Genomic DNA, 21523 nt, shown 5'->3' with positions numbered 1-21523 from the left:
CATCATAAGTAGTAATTAAAAAGGGTATATTTCACGCATGGTGGTTTCATTGCTTTGTAGTTTCACACACACACCCAGGTAAATTCTGTATCACAAGGCACAACGAATTTCTTAATTTTTACATTGATGAAATAAAATTTTTGGAAGTCAGTGATAAGGACAGTGATTAATTGGAAGAAAAACAGATCAGGGATGGAGAAAATTAACAAACTACTCCAAAAGGAGGAAAGAGAAAATGAGTGTCCGAAGCCACAGAGGATTTAAAAAAGAAAGAGAAAGAAAACAAATGTTACGTTTGGAAGCACTTTAGGAGGTAGAAAACAATCTTAGTAAATGTTTATAGATTGGAGCGGGAGAAGGAGAAAAAGAAAAGCCAGAATGACTGAAATCTTAAAACAAGAAAAACTATTTTGAGAAGTAGTAAAGGATTTCCCTCAGGATTCTACACTACAATGCACAAGCTCCTCACTGTGGCATTTAAAGCATATGATGACAGGTCTGCAAGCTATTATATTTCAACTTTTCTTCATTGCACTGGCACGCCTTGTTAGTAGGCAAACAATACCATTTCCATAAATATTAATACTATTTTCTTATAAGGTATTGACTCCACAGTACTGAAAGACTTTGTATGATTTCAGACACTATAGTGTTAAATGTTATTTTATCACATCACATAGAACAGGTTCCTAAAAAAAAAAAAGTCAGAATAAAAGTATTAGTTATTTTCTATTCACTTCTAAAATTAAATCCAAAATGGTTTCATGATGAAAACATTCTGAGGATGATGTTCAGGAATTTTTGTATTAACTAAAGGATGCAGTCACCTGTCAGTCTGAGATTTGTGTTCCTTTCTTCTGAATTTCATGAGAAATTTAAGTAATGACTAAAAGCAAACATCGAATCACATAGTTGACTTGTCTTTAACTGCCAGAAATGACAAATTAAGACAATTCTTATAGAATTCCAAAGAACTACAGCTGACCCTTGAACAATACAGGCTTGAACTACACAGGCCAATTTATACACAAATTCTTTTCAATAAATATAAAACAGTACTGTAAGTCTATTTTCTCTTCCTTATGATTTTCTTAATAACACTTTCTTTTCTCTAGCTTACTCTACTGTGAGAACACGGTACAAAATATATGTAACATACAAAATACGTGTTACTGTTCCGTTTATGTTATCAGTAAGGCTTCCAGTCAACAGTAGGCTATTGGTAATTAAGTTTTAGGGGAGTCCAAAGTTATACACAGATTTGATTATGCAGAGGGTCGGTGCCCCTAACTCCCACATTGTTCAAGGGTCATCGTAGTGCAAACTAATTTAAATCTTGTTTCTCTTACCACCAATCATAAGCATCACTATGTCCCATAAGAAAATAAGTACAGTAGCAATTCTACTCTAGATATCCGGATGAGTTTTCTTAGTCATCTAAGAACTAAAAGGCAGTAATATATTCCTAAACCTTCATATAGTCACTATGTAACCCAATGATTAGGAATTTCCTTTAAATCCATGCTGAGGCAGCCATGCTGAAACTCAACCAACATGGATAAACAACCAAGCTCACTATATGTATATAATGAGTGACCTTATAGTGCCTTAAGTGAAATAATATGGGGAAGAATATCTACACAGTTGTCGCTCAATAAGGAAGTTAATAAGGATTTGCTTTAAAAACAAACAAACAAAAAACAAATTAAAAAAAAAAAAGCTATTGCTCCTGAAAGGAGATACAAACCCATAAAGAAAAAAAAAAAAAGGCCTATTATTACTTTCCATTCAAATTTAAGGAGATATTCATTTATTTAAATATCCATGTGAATGCATAAACAGAGGTATCAAAGCTCCTTTCTCTACTACCAAAATATATACATATGTATCTAAACAAACTCAAATATCTATAAACACATATGGTGAACTAAAACATTATTCAAAATATTTTAAGAATGTTACTAATCTATTGATGATTCCTCCTCAAAGAAGTTCACTCTCCTACTGAAAAAATTTACCTTAAGTGGTTTAAAAAAAGAGAAAGAGTATTCCATACTGGTTTAAAGTGCAAACCTAGGGGTCAAAAGCTTGGTTTGAATTATTTGGTAGCTTTGTGAACTGAGAAAGTTACCTAAAATTCTCCTTACTTCCATTTCCTCATATATAACTGTTAGTTATGATGGGGGGGGGGGAAATGGAAATAAATACATAGTTCCTTTCAAAAGTAATATATATAATCTATAAAAAAATTTAACAGTAGCTACCTTTAGTAATAAAAGAGTGATTTTTTTCTTTGTATTTTCCAAGTCTCCAAATTTTCTACAATAAAAATACACTCATCAATCTTAGGGGTAAAAGTGATTTTTTTTTAAATTACATAATAGACAAAAAGTTCAACATACAATCAAAAATCACCCATCATACCAAGAACCAAGAAAATGACTTGAATGAAGAAAAGAACCAACAAAAGCCAACACTGAAATGAATTACATATTGCAATTGTCTAACAAAGATGTAAAAGCAGCCATAATGAAAATTCTTCATCAATTACAAATTCTCATGAAAAAGACAAATAAAATAGGAAATCCAAGCCAAGAATTAGAAGTTATAAAAAGCAACCAATTAGAAATTATAGAACTGAAAACTTTAATAAGAAAAAAAACTTAATGCATGGGTTCAATAGTAAGAATTACAAAGGCACAAATTAGTGAATTTGAGGACAGATCAATAGGATTTACCCAATCTGAACAAAAGAGAAACATGACTGAAAAGAAATTAACAAAGACTCAAAGATCTATGGGGCAATAACAAAAGATTCAACTCCCATATCACTGAAGTCCCATAAAGAAAGAAAAAGAGGGTGAAACTGAAAGAGTATTCATAAAAATAATGGCTGAAAACTTCCAAATTTGGAAAGACAAAAACCTACAGACTCAAGTGAGAACCTCAAAAAGGTAAACCCACAAAAATTACACCTTGCCACATCATCATTTCACATCTAAAAGCAAAGAAAAAATCTTAAAAGCAACCACAAAGAAAGGATGCATTACCTATAAGGGAACATGAATTCAAATGACAGATTTCTCATATAAAACCACAAAGGGCAGACAAAAGTAACAAAAATTTTTCAAGAGCTCAAAGAAAAGTACTGTCAACCATGAATTCTATATCTGACAAAACTATCTTTCAGGAACGAAAGGGAAATAAAGACATAAGCAAGCAAAGGAACACTAAAACTCTGTAATTGGCTTATGTACCCTTCAAAAACAGCTAAGGAAGTTCTTTCAGATGATAAAGGGAGGAATGTTGTAACATTAGGAAAGAAGAAAGAACAATGGAAAAGGCAAGAATATGGGTAAAAACTACAGACTCAATAGATTACCCTTCTACGCAAGGTTTTAAAATCATAGTTGATAGATGAAATAAAAATTATACAGGCAACCAAAAAAAAAAAAGAGTTCATCAGCCTTAAAAACCTCTGTACAATAAATAATAAATATAAATAAAAACCTCTGTACATCGAAAGACACTATCAACAGAGTGCAAAGGCAACACACAGAATGGAAGAAAATATCTGCAAACCACTTATCTGAAAAAGGATTCATATCAAGAATATATAAAGAACTCCTGTAATTCAAGAGGAAAACAAACTGATTTAAAAATGGACAAAAGACTTCAACAGACATTTAAGTAAGATGCACAAATGGCCAATAAGCACATGAAAAGATGATCACTCATTAGGGAAATGCAAGTCAAAATCACAGTAAGATAGCTCACATGGATAGCTATTATGAAGAAGAAGGAAAAAAAGGAGGAGGAGAAAGGAACAGAAAATTACAAGTAATGGTGAGAATTTGGAGCAACTGGAATCCTTGTGCATTGCTGGTGGGACTGTAAAATGGTATAGGCGCTATCACAGATGGGATAACAATTCCTCAAACACTTAAACACAGAATTACCTCATGATCCAGCAATTTCACTTCTAGGTATATACTTAAAATGAAAGCAGGGACTTGAAGAAATATCTGTGCACCATGTTTGAGTAGCATCACTCATAAGAGCCAAAAGGCAGAAGCAATTCAAGTGTCCATCAGTAGGTAAATGCATAATCAAAATGTGGGGAAAGACTAGAATAGTATTCAGCCTTAAAAGGAAAATTTCAATAAATGCTACAACACAAATCTTATAGACATTATGCTAAGTGAAATAAATCAGTAATAAAAGAATATTTTATGATTCTACTTACATGAGGTACCTAGAGCAATCAAATTCATAAAAACAGAAAATAAAATAGTGGAAGCCAGAAACTGGGGTAAAGGGATATGGGAGTTAGTGTTTAATGGGTACCGAGTTTCAGTTGGGCAAGACGGAAAAGTTCTGGGGATGGATGGTGGTAACAGTTGCACAACAATGTGAATGTACTTTATGTCACAGAACTGTACACTTAAAAATGGTTAAAATGTTACACATTTTAGCACAACAGGAAAAAAATATTAACACCATCTGATTAGCTGTTCGATGTATGAAGAAGAAATATTCAAAACAATGATATTTACAAAGTGGGAGAGTAAAGGGGTCTAAATGGAAGGGTAGTTTCCACACTTCAATCAAACTAATAAACTGTTTTACCAACAGACTGCAGTAAGTTACATATGTATATTTTAATATCCAGAAAACCACCTAGAAAACACTACGAAGTGATATATTTGAAAAGTATTATAAATAAATCACGATGAAATACTAACAAATGCTCAAGTAATGCATAGAAAAGAGAAGGGATGCCTGGGTGGCACAGTTGGTTAAGCATCTGCCTTCAGCTCAGGTCATGATCCTGGGGTCCTGGGAGCGAGCCCTGCATCAGGCTCCCTGCTCAGCGGGGAGTCTGCTTCTCCCTCTCCCTCTGCCCCTCCCACCAGCTCATGCAAGCTCTCTTTCTCAAAAAAATAAATAAAATAAAATCTTTAAAAAGAAAAAAAGAAAAGAGAAACAGAGAAATGAGTAAGACAGAAAAAAACAGAAAATGAAAACAAAATGGCAGAAGCCCTAAGAGCAAATGACATATCCAAATAAAGGGTTAGTATCCAAAATACATACAGAACTTGTAAAACTCAACACCCAACAAACAAATAATCCAATTAAAAATGGGCAGAAGGCATGAACAGAGATTTCTCCAAAAAAAGACATCCACATAGCCAAAAGACACATGAAAATATGTTCATAATCACCATCAGGGAAATGCAAATCAAAACTACAATGAGCTATCACCTCACTCCTGTCAGAATGGCTAAAAGCAACAACACAAGAAACAACAGGTGTTGGTGAGGATGTGGAAAAAAGGAACACTCCTGCACTGCTGGTGGGAATGCAAACAGGTGCAGCCACTGTAGAAAACAGTATAGAGGTTCCTCAAAAGGTTAAAAAAAGAACTACCCTACGATCCAGCAACTGCACTACTGGGTATTTACCCAAAGAATACAAAAACACTAATTCAATGGGATACATGCAGCCATGTGTTTATGGCAACATTATTTACAAGAGCCAAGATATGGAAGCAGCCCAAGTGTCCACTGACTGAGGAATGAATGTGGTATTTATATACAATGGAATATTATTTAGCCATAAAAAGAATGAAATCTTGCCATTTGCAACAAAATGGATGGAGCTAGAGAGTATTACACTAAGTGAAATAAGTCGGATAAAGATAAATACCATATGATTTCACTCATATGTGGAATTTAAGAAACAAAACAAAAGGGGAAAAAAGAGAACAAACCAAGAAACAGACTCTTAATTATAGAAAACTAATGGTTACCAGAGGTGAGGGAAGTGGGGAGGAGGGTGGGTTAAATAGGTGATGGGGATTAAGGAGTACATTTGGAGTGATGAGCACCAAGTGGTATATGAATTATTGAATCATTGTATTGTACACCTGGAACTAACACTGTATGTTAACTGGAATTAAAATAAAAACTTCTAAAAAAGGTAAGCTCTAACTATCAATAATTAAAATAAATGTAAATAGTTAAAATATGCCAAGTAAAGGCAAATATTGGCAATGTGGACGTAAGAAAAAAATGACCCAACTACAGGCTGTTTATAATTAACTCACTTAAAAGGTGAAAAAGATGCATGTAAACAAAATAAAAGCAGGAGTGGCTATATCAATTTTGGATAGAATTAAGAGCAAAGACAATTGCTAGAGAGAAAAGAGGAACATTATATAATGATAAAGGATGGGTCCAACAGGAATACATAACAATCCTAAATGGTACGCCAAACAAAATACATGAAGAACTGATAAGAGCTAAAAGGAGAAATAGACAAATTCTCAGTTATGATCGGGAACTTCAAGACTTCGTTCTCAGAGACTCACAGAAATACTAAACAGAAAATCAGCAAAGATTTAAAAGTTCTAAAGAACACAATCAACCAAAAGGACCTAATTAACTTCACCAAAAAACAGCCAAATACCCTTTTTTTTTTAAACATCCATAGACCACTCACCAAAACAGACCATATCTGGGCCATAAAACAAATTTAAAAGTATTGAAATCATAAGAGTATATTCTCTGACCATAATGGGCTCTAGAAATCAGTAAGAGAAAGACAACTGGTAAGTCTCAAAACACTTGGAATTAAACAACACACTTCTAAACAACCCAACCATCAAAGAATAAGTCTCTAAGTAAAGTTAAAAAAGAAACATGGAGTTGAGTAAAAATGAAAAGACAACACAGAAAAGACAACACCAAAGGATGTGGTTACAACTAAAGCAGTGCCAAAAGGAAAAGGTACAGCATTAAATGCTTACATTAGCAAACAGAAAAGGTCTCAAATCAGTATCTTAAATTCCTACTTCAAGAAACTAGAAAAATGGAAGAAAATAAACCCAAAGCAATCAGAAAAGAAATAATAAAAATAAAAGCAAAAATCAACAAAACTGAAAAGAAAACCTTTGAAATCCTTTAAAAAAAATAAAATTGATAAATCTTTAGCAAGACTGGCAAAACAAAAAGAAGATACAAATTACCAATATCAGTAATAAAAGAAAGTATCACTGAACATTCTAGAGCCATTAAAAGGGTAATTAGGAAATAATAAAACAAGTTTATGCTCCTAAATTAGATTAATTAGAAGAAATGAATCAGTTCCTCAATCAACCACATACAGATCTTCCTGTACTTACAATAGGGCTACATCCAGCTAACCCATTTTAAGTTGAAAATATCACAAATCAAAAATGCATTTAATGTACCTAAGCTACCAAACATCAGAGCTTAGCGTTGCCTACATTAAGCCTCCTCAAAACACTTCCATTAGCCTACAGTTGGGCAAAATCATCTAATGCAAAGTCTATTCTACTTAAAAAAAAAAAAAGTGTTGAATATCTCATGTGATTTATTGAATACTGAAAGTCAAAAACAGAACAGTTTTAAGGGTACAGAATCCTTTTAAGTGTGATAGGTTGTGCTTGTGGTAACCCTGTGATTGCATGGCTGACTAGGAGCTATGATTTGCTGCTGCTGCCCAGCATCGTAAGAGAGAATCTTACCACACATTGTCAGGCCTGGAAAAAAAATCAAAATTCAAATCCAAGTATGGTTTTTACTGAATGTGTATCACTTCATCACTTTCACACTACCATAAAGTCAAAAAATCTTAAGTCAGAGACTGTTTGTGCTACCAAGATTCAACCAAAATAAATAAATAATAAATAATCCCAAAACCATTAAAAAAATGAATTCATAATCTTAATTCTCAAAAAAAAAAAAAAAAAAAAATCCCAGGCTGAGATGTTTTCACCGGAGAATTCTACCAAATATTTAAAGAATACCAAAACTTCACAAACTCTTCCAAAGAGTAGAAAAGAAGGTAACAGGGCCTGCCTCATTCGGTGAGGCCAGTATTACCCAAATACTGAAATGAAACAGAGAGATCACAAGAAAGATGCAGACCATATCTCTAAAGAACTCAGACACAAATTCTCAACAAATCAACAACCTAAATTCAGCAATATTTGAAAAACATGACATACCATAACCACACGGGATTTATTCCATATATGCAAGGAGTGTTCAACATTAAAAAAAAAAAAAGCATAATCTACAATATCAACAAGCTAAAGAAAAAAAGATCTTACATAAATTGACTCAGTAAAAGAATTTGGCAAAATCCATCACCCATTCATAATAAAAACTCTCAGTAAACTAGGAGGACAGGTGATCTACCTTGACTTGACAGAGTATCTACCCAACTACCCACCCCCCCAAAAAAAGTACACTTATCGTATTTAATGCTGAAATACTAAATGCTTTCCACCTAAAACAAGGAACAAAGCAAGGATGTCTGCTGTTACCACTCTGAGTCAATACAGTACTAGAAGTTCTAGCCACTGCAGTAAGACATGAAATAAAAGGCACAGAGATTAGAAAGAATACTGTAAAAAGCCTCTAAAAACTAAAAGGCAATTTTAGCAAGGTCAAAGAATACAGGACCAATGCAAAAATCAATCATATTTCTATGTAGTAATAATGAACATGTGGAAACTGAAATACAAAACATATTCACAAAATTCCTCCACAGAAAACAAAAAAAGTTTAAGTATAAATCTAACAAAAGGTGTAACAGGATTTGTAGATATGGACAAGCTTGTTCTAAAATTTATATGTAAAGACACAAGCCTTTGAATAACTCAAACCATCTTGAAAACAGAGGAACCACTCTGCCTGATATTAGGACTTACTACATAGCTATAGTAATCAAGAGTATGATATCAGCAGATGGAAACATAAACCAATAGAACTCAAGAGAGAAGCCAGAAGTAAACCCATACATATATGCCCAACTGACTTTTTATGAAAGTGCAAAAGCAATTCAAAAGAGGAAAGATACTTACTTGTTCAACAAATGGTGCTGGAGCAATTGGATATCCATAGGCAAAAATAATGAACCTCAATTTCAATTTATCTTTTATAAAAATAAATCGAAATAGATCATAGGCTTAACTATAAACCATTAAAGTATAAAGCTTTTATAAAGCTATCATAGTAGAAAATTTTTGAGACCTATGCTAGGTGAGGGGTTCTCAGACTTGCCTCCAAGAAGAAACATTAATAAATTAAGCCTCAACAAAATTAAAAACTTTTGCTCACAGAGACTTTGTTAAAAGGAAAAAAAAGATAAGCTACAGAATGGGAGAAAGTATTTGCACATAGCAGACAAAGGAGTAATATTTAGAATTCTCAAAACTCAACAATAAAAGAGTCCTACTGGAAAATGGGCAAAAGACATGAACAAACATTTCACTGAAGAGGATATACGGATAGCAAATTAGCATATGAAAAGATCTTCAACATCATCGGCCATTACAGAAATAGACATCTATGAGCTTAAATAAAAATTTATGACAATATCAAATGCTTGTGAGAATACAGAGAACCTGGATTGCTCATACATTACTGGTGAGAATGTGAAAGGATACTGCCATTCTAAAAAACAGATTGGCAGTTTCTTATAAAACTGAACATGCAACTGCCACATAATCCAACTCTTGGATAATTTGTTGGGCAAAAATGAAAACTTATGTTCACACAAAAACATAAACACGAATGTTCATAGCAGCTTTTTTTCCCTAATAGTCAAAACTGGAAATAATCCAATGGGTGAATGGCTAAACTGTCCTACATCCATACCATGAAATACTACTTAGCAAATGAAAAGGAACAAAGTATTGATATATGCAATGACTCGGATGAATCTTGAAGGAATTATGTTGAGTAACGAAGGCTAACCCCAAAAGGTTACATACTATGTGATTCCATCTGTACAACATTGTGGGGGGGTTGTTTTTGCATAACATTTTTTGAAACAATAAAATGAAAAACAGGTTAGTGGCTGCCAGGAGTTAGAAATAAGGGAGAGGTGGACTGAGGTGAGTTTGATTATAAAAGGGCAGCACAAGGAATCCAGTGGTGATGAAACTGTTCTGTATCTTTACTGTAGTGATTACACAAATCTACACATGTGATAAAACTGCATAGAACTAAATGCATGCTGAACACAGAGACACACACAATTTTATGCAGAACCAGTGAAATCAAAGATGTTAATTAAATCATTGTCAATTTCCTGGTTGTCATATCAGATGTTGCCACTGAGGAAAAAATGGGTGAAGGACACTTTGTATTATTTCTTACAACTAAATGTTAATCTACAATTATCTCAAAATAAAATGCAATTAAAAATCTGAAAGGTAAATCAATATTTAGGTAGGTAGGTAGACATGGATGAGGAGAATATGGTGCAATAAGTGATATAAGTGTCTCAGCCGTGAGCCCCCAGTCTAATGGGTTATACCTACAAAGAAGCCTTAAAAGAGTTAAGAAGAATCTCTAGGTCTTTACCTCATGCTTCAGACAGATACGTAAAAGAAAAGGAATTTTAAAAGTAACACTGAGAGAGCTTCCAGTTGGTGAACACATGGAGGAAGGAGAGTGACTAGAAGAGTGGCATCCCCAGAGAGAGCATGGAAGCTCTGTACCCTTTTCCACACACCTTGCCCAATGCTTCTCTTCCATTTGGTTGGAGTTGTATCTTTTGTAATAAGCTGATAATCTAGCTTGATAAAGCTTGATGACGTGTTTATCTTATTGACACCCAGACCAAAAAAAAAAAACACATACACGCACACAAAAATGTGTAACATTGAATATTACAATAATGAACACAGAGTGAATACAGAAATTTTGCTGGAGTAATGTCTCCCCCACAGGATTTTCCATGGCTACCATCCATGGTCATATGTAGGATATTTTTCATGCTATAATAATCAGACATGCACTTAAATAATTTTTCCATCTTTCAACACACATATGCACAAAAAAAGAGAATCACTAACACATAAGGAAAGAAGGTAAAGTATAAGGAAAGTTTTTCTTTCCTACAGTGAAAGATAGGAAATAAAAACACCCTGTTTCTCATGTTTCAACCTATGAGTTTTAGGGGGACAAAATTTAGTCCATAATACCCAGTGACCGGCCAGCCCTGAAGTATGTTTTATATGAGAGCACATATATGTATGTGTGTATTATACTTAATGGAAGGGGGCAAGGCAAAGGAAAAAGTATCGTATTTGCATCAGAATTCCAATTCTATCACTCAGTTTTCCCAACAATAAAAATGAGGAGAACATCTATTCTCACCGTAGAGCTGTGAGAATTAAAAGAAATAATCTATGTAAAGTGCCTAACATATGGAAAGGACTAGTCAAACCTGGGCCTCTGCCTTTCATCCCCCCCAAAATTAATTATAAATATTACTCAAATCTAAACATATCTGAAAAATTATGGGAACTGGATTCTGTCCCAGTTCTACCACTACCTAGCTATGTGACCTTAACCAAACCACCCTACTTCTGCATCTGGGCAGTCAGCCAGTCTGCTTCTGCATCTGGGCAATGAGAGTTTCCTCTATCACTAAAATACTATGTATCTATACATACCACTCATGACTATAATATCAAACACCAATACAACAAAAGCTAATCAAATTTTCTATAAAACTCCAGTAAAAAGGATTACGGTATGAAATTTCAATTTATTCTTTCAAATACTTTCATTCTTTAAACTCTTCCACAACTATCCTCCAATGTGAAAAATGTATCTGTACAACACGTCTGTATGGTTAATTTTACCATCTTCTCTATCATTAATGCTTCATCTTCCAAGTAGATTGTGTATTCCTTTTATATTTTTGTTCCCCCAAATGTTCGCTGTTTTACTCACAAAAATCACTTAATCACTGAAATGCCTAAAATCATACCCCAAATCCTGGTGAGATATGATTAGACATATGGAGAAGTTATCAATAAATTGTATCTGACAACTGTTTTTAACTTAGCCCACGAATGAAATGTATTGCGGGTGATTTCAAGATGACACACTTACCACACATACACTGCACATTCAAACAAAAGCCATAACCAGCATCCATACTCCATAAACATGGTTTAAAATTAAGAAATTGGTCAGAAGCAAAATCTATTGTGAGGATATCTGAATCATTTAATGAAAAACAATTTACCAAGTTAAGCCTAAGGGAAGAACTTGTAAGTACTTGCCCTTTCTCCCATCTCATCCCTCACCACTCCTGGTATTACATGTAAATGAATAACACATGAGGTAGGTTGTTACTTAGGTGCCCTCAACATATCTCACCTCCCAGTATCGATGCCCTTGTACAGTCCCCACCCATACTGAATCTGAACTGGGTCACGTTATTAGCACTGGCCATTGGTACATCAGCAAACACAACGAACGCAGACGCTTGATAAGCGCTGGCACAGTGAGGCCTGTCCTCTTAAAATGCTCCCTCATGAAACCCAGCTTCCATGCTGTGGAGAAACTCAAGCTAATTAAGGGGGGAGGCTACACGGAGGCGGGTAAAGGGAAAGAGGCAATCGTATTCCCAGCTATCCACTAGCTGTTCCAGCCATCTCAGCTGAGGCATCAGATTTATGAATTAAGAAGCCACCTTAGATGTTACATACAGCCAACAGATGACACACGGAGCAGTCCCCATCAAGCCTTGCTCACCTTTTAGAATTAAAAGCAAATAAACATTGTTTTAGTTATAACTAAACACATGCAAGACAATCAGAACAGTTCTTGTTAGGTAGTAAGCAACTAAGAGATGTCAGCAGTAATAACGGTTATTGTTAATAATTATTATAAGTCTCCCCCCCACCAATGTATTGTTTTGGGTATTAGAGCTGCTCTTAGAGGCATTCTCTCATTTTCCTAATGGCCAGTGAAGAGACAGGAATAAAGCAACCAGAAAGGCCTACTTTTTGCTTTCCCTTTCTTCTTCCTAATTTATAGCTGTCCTTCTTCTTCTCCCCCTCCCCGGCTCCACACACAGCGTGGAGCCCAAGACAGGGCTCCAACTCAAACCAAGAGATCAAGACCTGAGCCAAGACCAAGAGTGCACTGAAACCACTGGGCTACCCAGGTACCCCTGTCCTTTTTCTTTTTATCTCTTCCAATAATGTTTGCCTGGTTTCCCCAGAGTGCCTAATCAATGATCCAAACCAATTCTAGCCTTTGGCTGTGCTCTATATTCTCAGAAACTACAGGCACCTCCTTCCAGACCACTGGTAAGTAAGAGTTCAGTTGCACAGACTCTTCATTCAGGGTCAAAAGTTTATAGTCCTTTAACTTGTAATGCTTTTTTACATGCTAGAATCATTAGGCAAAGGGTGTGGGGACCAATAAGGTCTTGTTTAGAAAATAAATTAAGCAACAGGGATAACATACATGCTACTTTTCCTCAAAGACTTACTGATCCTAATTCTATAAAACTCTTGTTCTTTTAAAGCGCATGACATTTTGTTCATACTTCACTCATGATATTTATCTTAATCTAGCCTGAATCATAGTAGTTGGTTTACTTAACTTCCTATTGGATCTATAACTGCCCCGGAAGAGAGACCTGAGAAAATGGGCATCTTACTCATTTTTGTAGCCCTTAAGTTAAGCACCTACTACACTGCTCTACTATTCATACAAATAAATATATATATATATATATATATATATATATGGGTCCTTGTCAGCAACCACTCTGTACTTAACTAATCTTTGCAATTCTCACCCCCCCAAGTTTATTAAGAAATAATGACTCACCCATAGTTATAATGCAATTAGTGACAAAGTTAATGAATGCTACATGTCCTAACATTCACCTCTAATAATTATTTGGCTTAATTAAGAATGATTTTATTTTTGTAGAGATATTCACATTTTTTTAAGGAAAAGAAAGGCATCATTTACATTCCTTATTTCCTTTTCCTCCAAGTTTCAGGCTTGAGAAGCCTGCATATTAGGTCCAGGCTAAGATCTATGCCACCTGCCAGGCAAATAATACCAAAGGCAAAGCAAGCCTAGTGGAGGGTACAGCAAACTAGAGCTCAGAACTCACCTAGAAGGGGCAACCACAACTCAGCTCTAGCAAGTTACAATCAAACAGGAACAGCAACCAGGTAGAGCCAAACCCTGTGATTTTTGCAAATGATGCTAGAAAGGGAGACTTCTTAAATGTGAAGTCTTCCTATTTTTAAATGGTGGTGACTAATTACTAAATATTCCATATACACCAAGAGAAAGCAATATATATATCTGTGGAGTGGATTCAGTCCAAGGGCATCCTGCTACTGCAGGCTCATAGTTTAAAATCTCTACATATAATTGAAGGTGGACTAAGGGAACACACTCCTTTACTACTGGCCTCACCTCTAAAGCAAAGAAAGCAGGACCACTAAAAGCCAAGTCCATAAAATTAGAAGATGTACCAGTGACAAACTCCTTTAACTTTTTTCTCTCTTGAAAAACAAATCTGTTAGCAGTTTTAGATACAGAACCTTCTACAGCATAAAAATACACAGGACGAATTTTTTGCTTTTTAAATTTTTTTCCTCAAAACTTGCAAAAAGGAAAATATTCAAATATATAATAGTTAAAATTATACAAACATTTCTGGCCTTAACCAAACTAATGAAAATGCTCAGTAATAAACATGAGACAATGACTCCCCATGCACATAGAAAAACAAGGTACAAAATACTAATGGCATTAATGTATTTGCACTTGTCTATCTATATATTGTCATTTGACTCTCTTGTGACCAAGAGCACCAAACTAGCTGGATACAAGGTTGAACTCCATGATGAGGGAACCCTACTCTAACAAACCACTGTGGACTCAAACCTGTGACCTGAACCTCCTTAAATATCATGCTATCCGATAACTAAGGTGACCACTCACTAGTAAATAAATATTCAGTTAGTCCAAAAACATTTCTTCTATACTTTTACAAAAGATTTGACATTATTTAACCAAGTCATTAAAGCCCTTTAAAAATAGGAATTTATAGAAAAGATCTGAACTTCATCTCTAAACCTAGTTAACCTGCTGGAAACCTTTATGAAGTCATAATTTTTAATATAATTAATCATGGTAGAGAGGCCTTTGGAGTTCAAACCATTCTTTAAAATAACTATTAGTGAGGGAGTCCCCGTCCCAATAGAATTCATAGGCAATTTATTGACAATAAAATTATATTACTGTTACTTTGGGATACTATTTACTGAACACTTACTATGTGCCAGGTGCTGTGCTAAATACTTCCGGGTTCTCATTAAACCTTAAAAACGACCATATGACAGAGGTACCATTATTATCCCCATTTTACAAATGGGGAAACTGACCTTTCCAAGATCACACAGCTATAAGTGGCAGAATCAGGATTCCAACCCAAATCTTGTCTAACTTCAGAATTTGCATGCTTAAACACTATACTGTATTGCCTCCAGTGACTCTGGGTTGATATCTAAGATAAAGAGGGAAATTTGTACTTCTCAGTGACAAATTTTAAAAAACATACTAGAAATGGAGGATACTTTTCAGAACATGAACCATTCTCAGATACACAGTCATACAAATATTATTTTTATTCCCAAATACATATTAATAATGATGGAAATCTCACACAATGGACTTCCCACAAACACAATTTCTCCTAAGTACTCATTCACGTTTATTATTAAAAATTTAATGGGAGGGACGCCTGGGTGGCTCAGTCGGTTAAGCGTCTGCCTTCGGCTCAGGTCATGATCCCAGGGTCCTGGGATCGAGTCCCACATCGGGCTCCTTGCTTGGCGGGGAGCCTGCTTCTCCCTTTGCCTGACACTCCCCCTGCTTGTACTGTCTCTGTCTCTCTCTCTCTCTCTCTCTCTCTAGCAAATAAACAAAATCTTAAAAAAAATAAAAAATAAATAAAAAATAAAAATTTAATGGGAACACTATATTTTCTGCCGTTTTGCTGTGAACCTAAAACTGTTCTACAAAATAAACTTTTAAAAAAAAATTTAGAACTACAATATGTCAAATATGCCTAAAACAATTCAGTTATGAACACAGGCATAAGACTATCTGCTTTCAGTATGAAAAGTTGCACTTTATTATAACCACAGTGCTGAGCATGTAATGAGCACTTAAATATTTAACTGACTGATTCTTTCAGAAAGGCTTGAAGGTATGTAAACAGTGCTGTAAAATTCAAATTTTTAACACTCTCAGAACACCTTCAGAAGTCTATAACACTAAGACATAATACGGTAAGTTGGAATAAAATTAGACAAAAAAACTAAACTCCTAATGAACAATATAAAGGAATGCAACACTGTTATACCATGGCTGACATAAATAAGGCTAATTTTACTTTTCCACCTTAAGTACCAAAATATGTAGCCTGAAGTCAAAAATAATTACAGAATCTTTTTTTAATTCATTTTGTTAAGTCCTCTCTAAATCCTCCAACGCTTATCCAAGACAAACAAAAACTTTCAATTGTTCCGAGTGACTGTCAACATATGAACCAAATATTTTTTTCCTCTGATACACACCAAGGTTGTCAAAATCCTAAAGGTCAAATAATACTAATGTGAGGGATCTATAAAAACAGTTTTGCCATCTATTACCACTTCCCATCAACATTTGCCTCTCATCAAGGTCCACCTTTATAAATATATACCTATGTTCACTTATGAAGGTAACAAGTAAGGGGAAGGAACTCACTGTATGAAAAAACCATTTGCCTTATATATTTTGCAATATACTGTCAAAACTAACTGTCAAATAAAACACTGTACTGGCCACCAACGAAGTGTTGAACTGTCAATTTTATTTTACTTCAGAACTGTACTTACAAAGTCTCAACTATAAAAGATTACACTAATATTAATAAACGGGAATTCTGTGGCATAAGTTGCAGATACTATTAGAGGACGGGCCCTTAATCACACCTGTAATTTCACAGAACTCCTTTCCTTTCTCGCTGACCCACATCTTCATATGTGATCCGAAGACTTTTCTGCATCGCTATGCTTTCAAAGGCACGGGTTGGGATTTGCAGTGCCACAAAAACAAAGCATTCTGACCAGTCCATGTTTCAAATGGTATCAATACAATACTCATTCAAATACTTGTATATTCAAAGCTTCTTACTAATAATCTGGCTTCAACAGGGAGTGCACACACAGGTTAAAAGAGACTTTGACTGCCTTGGTAGCTGCAAGCTCAGCTGAATCCCAGGACGCAACCTCAATTTGGAAGAGGCAGAACTATATCCGGTTCTCAATGGATACACATTTTACCCATGCTTCCCAATCTCAAAAACTTTACATCTTCCCAGAGTAATATACAATAAATATACAAAGACGCCAGGGAGTATGCCCGTAGGAAAGATGAGTGATCAAATTAAAACCCTATGCAAGGAACCTGAAGCTTCAAAACTTTTCAGAACAAATCACAGCTGAAAAAACGAGGTTAAGTTTTCCCACTTGTTTCCAGGAGCCAGCTGCCCCAATCCCTGAACAGCTGTCTTGACTTACTGGTTAGTTGGAGGAGCAGTCAGCGGGATGGCCACCTCTTCTTCCTCGTATTCTGGTCCATCCAGAGAGTCACCTTCGTCCACTGTTCCCAGGCCCGCGCCCAAAGAGGGCAGCTGAGGAGGCGGCGGCAGAGGAGGGAATCCGCCGCCTGCCCCGAAGGTCTCAGCAGGCAATGGAGTGGTCCCCTTGGCGAGAGCCATCTCTCCTCCAGGTCCAGCGGCAGCACCAGCCACGCCAGCAGCAGCACCTCCCCCTGACAGTCCGGCTCCCCCCAGTGCTCCTGCGACAGCCGCGGCTCCTAGGAACCCTGACCCCAAAGCGGCTCCGCCAGCCAGAGTCCCGGCCATTCCAGCCTCCGTCAGCCCAGAATAGGGGACGGCTGCCACTGGCAGGGCCGGGGGTATCTTCACCCTACACACTGCCGGATAGGCACTCGAGCCCGCCGCTGCGCCGCCTCCTGCTGCCCCGGCGGTCACCGGGCCGCCCTCCTCACTGCCGGCCTCGGCCGCCATCATGTTGAAGCCCGCTCTACTCTACCCTACCCTACTCGCCCGGGAGCCCCGGGGGCCACCAGGCCCGGGCTCCGAGCCGCCCCACCCAGGCGCGTTCCCCCTTCAGCTCCCCAGGCAGAGGAAACAACAACAAAAGGAGAGAGCCCGCCGCCGCGCCCCCTCCTCGGGCCACAGCCCAGGCTCCGGAGCTGCCCGGGTTACGGGAAGCGAAGTGGGCAAAAAACCCAACGCCTGCACAAACGCCGCCCCAAACCTTCACCTTACACACCCACACTCACGCACACATACACATGCACAGAAGTAAAAAACTTCCTGGCTGCACTAAAGAGGAAGGGAAGCACAGAGGAAGCGGCTGGGGCGGCTGCCGCTCCTTCAGCCACCGCCGCCGCCGCCGCCACCGCTTCTTCACCACCCTAGTTCCGGCCACCCCCACCGCAGCCACCGCCGGTGCCGCTGCTGGGGCTGGGGCCACTGCAGCCGCTTCATCCTCCACCGGGCTGGAGCTGGGAGGGGTGGGAGAAAAGAGGAAGGGGGGCGGGGTAGCGGGGAAATCGACCGAACGTCTCCCAACCTGGAGCGCTCAGTGAAACCGACTAGAGAGAAAGGAAGGCGGGGCAGCAGAGGAGGAGCCGAGGAAAGGAAGGGCGGGGGAGGAGGGCGAGGGGAACTTCTGCGCAGGCGCGTTCTTAGCCCCGGGGGTGAGGGCGCTGGGCCTGGAGGGAGGAAAAGGAAGAGTCGGGAGGGAAGGAAGCGGCGGGGGCGCGCTGTGCGCGGCCGCGCTCACTGTTTCGGTCCGGTTAGATCGTGTGGTGGCGTCGCCGTTTCTCTGGTCGGTGGCGCGGGCGGTGGCGCGCGCCTTCCCCCCTGGGTTTTGTTTGACGGGCTGAGGGGAGGAGTGGGTACCCGAGCACACGGCCGCTCGGCACTGAAAACAGGAGAGACAAGAGGGATCCGAGGGGCGGAGAGGAAGGAACCGAGGAAAAGGAAAAGGAAGATGCCGCGAAGCCAGTTCCCTGCTTCCTGACTGCTAGAAAAAACACCTTTAGTCAGCGACCAAGGCCCAGGGGTAGGGAGATTGCTTCGAAGTTCGAGGCAGTACTATTAATTTTTTTATTTTCGTTGCCTACTAGCAATCACGATATGACTATTCCGTACTAAAAAAAAAAAATTAAACTACGTTCTGAAACTCAGGAGAAGTAAACAAAATAGGGGAGCCCTACGGGGAGGGCTAAGAATTTTGGTAGAAATAGTGGTTGTGAAGTCGGATTTCTAAGAGTATAGACATTTTGTAGACATTTTGTTTTCTTCACTCACATCACCATCACTCCCCTCTGTCCTGTCTCTCCCCACACACACACACTTACAGTGTCATCGCAAGTCTGTTGGGTACTAATGAGGTGCGTAGAGGAGGGGTGCCACAAACGCCACTCATTTGTGTGCAGAAGGCGGGTCATGTTCCACGGTGCATATGTGAAGCATAGAGAACCTTGAACAAGGCAAATGTCAAGGTTCCAAAGTGCCAGATACAATTGTGCATAATTTCAAAAAATTATCAATAAACTGAAATCTCACGCAAAATATAGCCAGAGAGATGGGTTTTGTTTTGTCTTTTATGCTAGAATATAACTATTGTGTGCATTCATGTAGGTGGAGGAATCATTCCCATTGTTTGAAATTACAGTATGGGCAATTTGCCCTTTGCATTCATGCATTGTTCTTTTAAATTCTCCCCAGTGGAATCCACGTTGACTACCTTTAAGTATTGGTCTTTGAGATCAATGTTTTTTCTGCTAAGGATGATCAGACCAACAGAGGAGCACATAGGGGATGAGTAGGAACTCTATTAATAGAGAATAGGAAAAAAGGAAAAACCACTAAAAGAGGTGGCGAGGTGCACACAAAATATTTTCCTTTTCTTTAGAAGTTTGCACAAACCTATTTGCCAAATCTGTGACAAACTTGATGAATCCTGAGGACTCCTTCATTGTGCTTACCTCTTACTCAGTGTACCACTTGAGAGAGCAAAGATGGATTAGTCACAACAGTGGTCTTAGACCAGTGTTATCCTAGGAACTGTTAGAAGTGCAAATTCTTGGCCCCATCCCAGACCCTCTGAATCAGAAATCACTGGAATCTGTTTTTTTTTTTAAAGATTTTTATTTATTTTTTGAGAGAGAGAATGATAGAGAGAGCGCATGAGAGGGAGGAAGGTCAGAGGGAGAAGCAGACTCCCTGCCGAGCAGGGAGCCCGATGCGGGACTCGATCCGAGGACTCCAGGATCATGACCTGAGCCAAAGGCAGTCGCCCAACCAACTGAGCCACCCAGGCGCCCACTGGAATCTGTTTTAATAGTCCCTCCAAGTTTACACATTTAAGAACCACTATACTATGGTATGCTAATCAAGAAGGACGTATGCAGTATCTAAAATGGTTCTGAAAGAAAGAAGAATAGATGAGAAAACCAGCTCAGTGCCATTCATTAGGTAGGTGGATAGAAGTATTGTGTTGCTAAGCCCTGTACTATTCTAGAAAAGAGGCTGGGAAATGAGAAAATACATAATGAAGTAATTTCATAATATTTAATAATATTAAGAGAATAATGCAGTCCTACTTCTTACAGTTGCCTCCCTGGAACAGTTTTTCTTTTAAACTCAAGAAGAGAACTTCAAAGTACCTATTCCACCCACTCCCAAAATTTTTCTTGTAGCCTGTGGTTGAAAACCACAGTGCATTAGCATCCCAGTCCTCCCAGCACTCCCACCCCAACTGCCAGCATCAGCCTTTGAATGTAGGACACTGGCCTGGCAAGTTATCACCAACTCTTATCACTGATCTGAGTGCTCACACATCATCTGTATGCTTCCTAATTTGCAGCATTGCCTTCTTTCCCCTCTTGAAAATTCTTTAGCAGATAAAGGCCAATATTTAATGCAGTCCAATACCAATTACATACCGAGTTATATTGTTTTCTAGTTCCTTTTAGGTGTATGTATCTACAAACCTACACTGCAAATACAACATGTGGTCTATCCTACTGCCTAGCCCAGTGCTGGGCATCCGTGCCAATGGCTTGGAACAGGGCTCCATTCTTTTAGCAAATTCTGGATTAGATCAGCTCATGTCTTTGGACATCCATTGCTCAACTAGTATGAAAAAAAACCTACTATGTCTGTCCATATATCAACCTAATACCAATATCTTTTTTTTTTTTTAAGATTTTATTTGTTTATTTGACAGAGATATAGCAAGAGAGGGAACACAAGCAGGGGGAGCGGGAGAGGGAGAAGCAGGCTCCCCGCAGAGCAGGGAGCCCGATGCGGGGCTCGATCCCAGGACCCTGGGATCATGACCTGAGCCAGAGGCAGACGCCCAATAACTGAGCCACCCAGGCGCCCCCCCTAATACCAATATCTTACCATATTGATTGAATAATCTTAAAGCTGTACTGTCTTTTTTATCCAAAGAGATTACCACTTATTTTTTATAAGGTACTTCCAAATATCTTATATGCTGCTTGGACAGATCTAGGCTTTAATCTTTACTATTCCTTGTGTGCTTCCTGAA

At 37.9% G+C, this 21523-nt stretch overlaps 2 protein-coding genes across 2 annotated transcripts in view; one reads left to right on the top strand and one right to left on the bottom strand.

Annotated features, from left to right (window-relative positions):
- RASA1 (RAS p21 protein activator 1) overlaps nucleotides 1-17961 on the bottom strand; it is a 103896-nt gene extending 85935 nt beyond the window's left edge. Inside the window, exon 1 of the mRNA XM_027606317.2 lies at nucleotides 17447-17961. Within this exon, the coding sequence (XP_027462118.1) occupies nucleotides 17447-17961 (515 nt within the window). The remainder of the gene's footprint in view (nucleotides 1-17446) is intronic.
- The window catches only part of LOC113928535 (translation initiation factor IF-2-like), a 43152-nt gene continuing 39588 nt past the window's right edge, over nucleotides 17960-21523 (top strand). Inside the window, exons 1-2 of the mRNA XM_027604410.2 lie at nucleotides 17960-18173; nucleotides 18288-19024. Of these exons, the coding sequence (XP_027460211.1) occupies nucleotides 17960-18173; nucleotides 18288-18982 (909 nt within the window). The 3' untranslated portion in view covers nucleotides 18983-19024. The remainder of the gene's footprint in view (nucleotides 18174-18287; nucleotides 19025-21523) is intronic.

Source organism: Zalophus californianus, chromosome 5, assembly GCF_009762305.2.
Source record: "Zalophus californianus isolate mZalCal1 chromosome 5, mZalCal1.pri.v2, whole genome shotgun sequence".
Lineage (NCBI taxonomy): Eukaryota > Metazoa > Chordata > Mammalia > Carnivora > Otariidae > Zalophus > Zalophus californianus.
The sequence above is the reverse complement of the archived record's forward strand: the minus strand, read 5'-3'. Positions and strand labels throughout refer to the sequence as shown.